The sequence below is a fragment of the Martes martes genome, assembly GCF_963455335.1.
Source record: "Martes martes genome assembly, chromosome: 10".
Taxonomy (NCBI): Eukaryota; Metazoa; Chordata; class Mammalia; order Carnivora; family Mustelidae; genus Martes; species Martes martes.
In genome coordinates this window covers 54,442,033-54,443,536 of record NC_137898.1, presented here as the reverse complement: position 1 = coordinate 54,443,536, position 1,504 = coordinate 54,442,033, and the positions used below count along the sequence as shown (strand labels likewise).

Here is a 1,504-nt window from a genome sequence, read left to right as displayed (position 1 = left end):
ATGTACATTTAGTTATTATCTCTGGGATGTGGAGAAGGGATATGAGAAGAGAAGATAAAGCAAACAAAGAAACAGAAGAGGAGGCAAAGATGAAGAGCCAGAAGAGAAAAAAAAGAAAAGCTGGAAGGGAATGATGACAACAAAGAAGGAAGAGAAAGAGGAAGAGAAGTAAAAGCCCTCTCAGTCCAAAAAAAATCTCTGTATTTTATGCTTAGTTTCCTTGATAAAGCTTGGAGTGCAGATTCATGGGGAGCCATTAGTCCAGAGGTGAAGCACAGCACCAAGTCTTGATGTCAAAGAACCGGTGGGCTACACCCTCCCGGATCTGCTTAGTCTTCACACCATAGACGATGGGGTTGAACATTGGTGGCACCACCACATAAAGATTGGCCAGCAGGATATGGACATGTCGAGGAATGTTACGTCCAAAGCGGTGGGTCAATAATGTAAAGAAGGATGGAACATAAAACATGAGGATGACACAGAGGTGAGAGCCACAAGTGCTGAGGGCCTTGTGCCGGGCGTCCTGGGAGGGCAAACGAAACACCGCTCGGAGGATCAGTGAGTAAGACACAGCAATGAGGATCACATCCAAGATGACCATGACAATGGGCACTGAGAAGCCATACCAGATGTTAATGGTGATGTCAGCACAAGCCAAGCGAGCCACTCCAATATGCTCACAGTAGGAATGGGGGACGATGTTGGTCCGGCAGAAGGGCAGCCGCTTCAATAAGAAGATCACTGGAAAGATGATGCAGAAGCTTCGGGTAACAATGGCCAGAGCAATCCTTCCCACAACACGCCATGTTAGCACTGTTGTATAATGCAAGGGGGCACAGATGGCCACAAAGCGATCAAAGGCCATGGCTAATAGAATGGCTGACTCCCCCACAAACATCACATGGACAAAAAAAACTTGGGTGACACAGGCATCAAAGGCAATGTCATGGGCATGGAGCCAAAAGATGGCTAGAGCTTTGGGTACAGTAGTGGTGGATAGCAGGATGTCTGTGATGGCCAACATAGAAAGGAAGAAGTACATGGGCTCATGAAGATTACGTTCTGTGATGATGACCACTATCAGGATGGTGTTCCCCAGGACAGCAGTGATATACATGAGGCAGAGGGGTACTGATAGCCAAATGTGGTAAGCCTCCCACCCAGGGATGCCCAGTAGGACAAAAACTGCAGGATGGAAGATGGTAAAGTTGGTGTGAGTCATGATGCACTTTAGGGTCCTTTCTGTAACAACTCAGAAGCCGAAGAGTCTGCTGAAAGTGACAGGAACAGAAAGGACCCCTGAGTGTGCGCGGAGACCATAAAAGATAGCACTGGGTTCTAAACTGTGGGACTCTCTAGACAAGTTCTCCCAGAGAATGCTCATTTGGGTGTAGGAATGACTTCTGACCCATGGTGCCTCATTAGCATGAACAGCTTCAATGCCAATCACGCTTCAAGAACTAACAGAGGTTTCCCCTGCCTCCAGTCACCCTACTCCCAA

At 47.6% G+C, this 1,504-nt stretch overlaps 1 protein-coding gene across 1 annotated transcript; it reads right to left on the bottom strand.

Annotated features, from left to right (window-relative positions):
- Positions 1 to 256: 256 nt before the first annotated feature.
- OR52B2 (olfactory receptor family 52 subfamily B member 2) lies at positions 257 to 1,225 on the bottom strand (the record flags this gene model as incomplete). The annotated part of the gene is made up of 1 exon (XM_080816305.1): positions 257 to 1,225. The coding sequence occupies one exon, from the start codon at positions 1,223 to 1,225 to the stop codon at positions 257 to 259; it is 969 nt and encodes a 322-aa protein (XP_080672431.1).
- Positions 1,226 to 1,504: the final 279 nt, after the last annotated feature.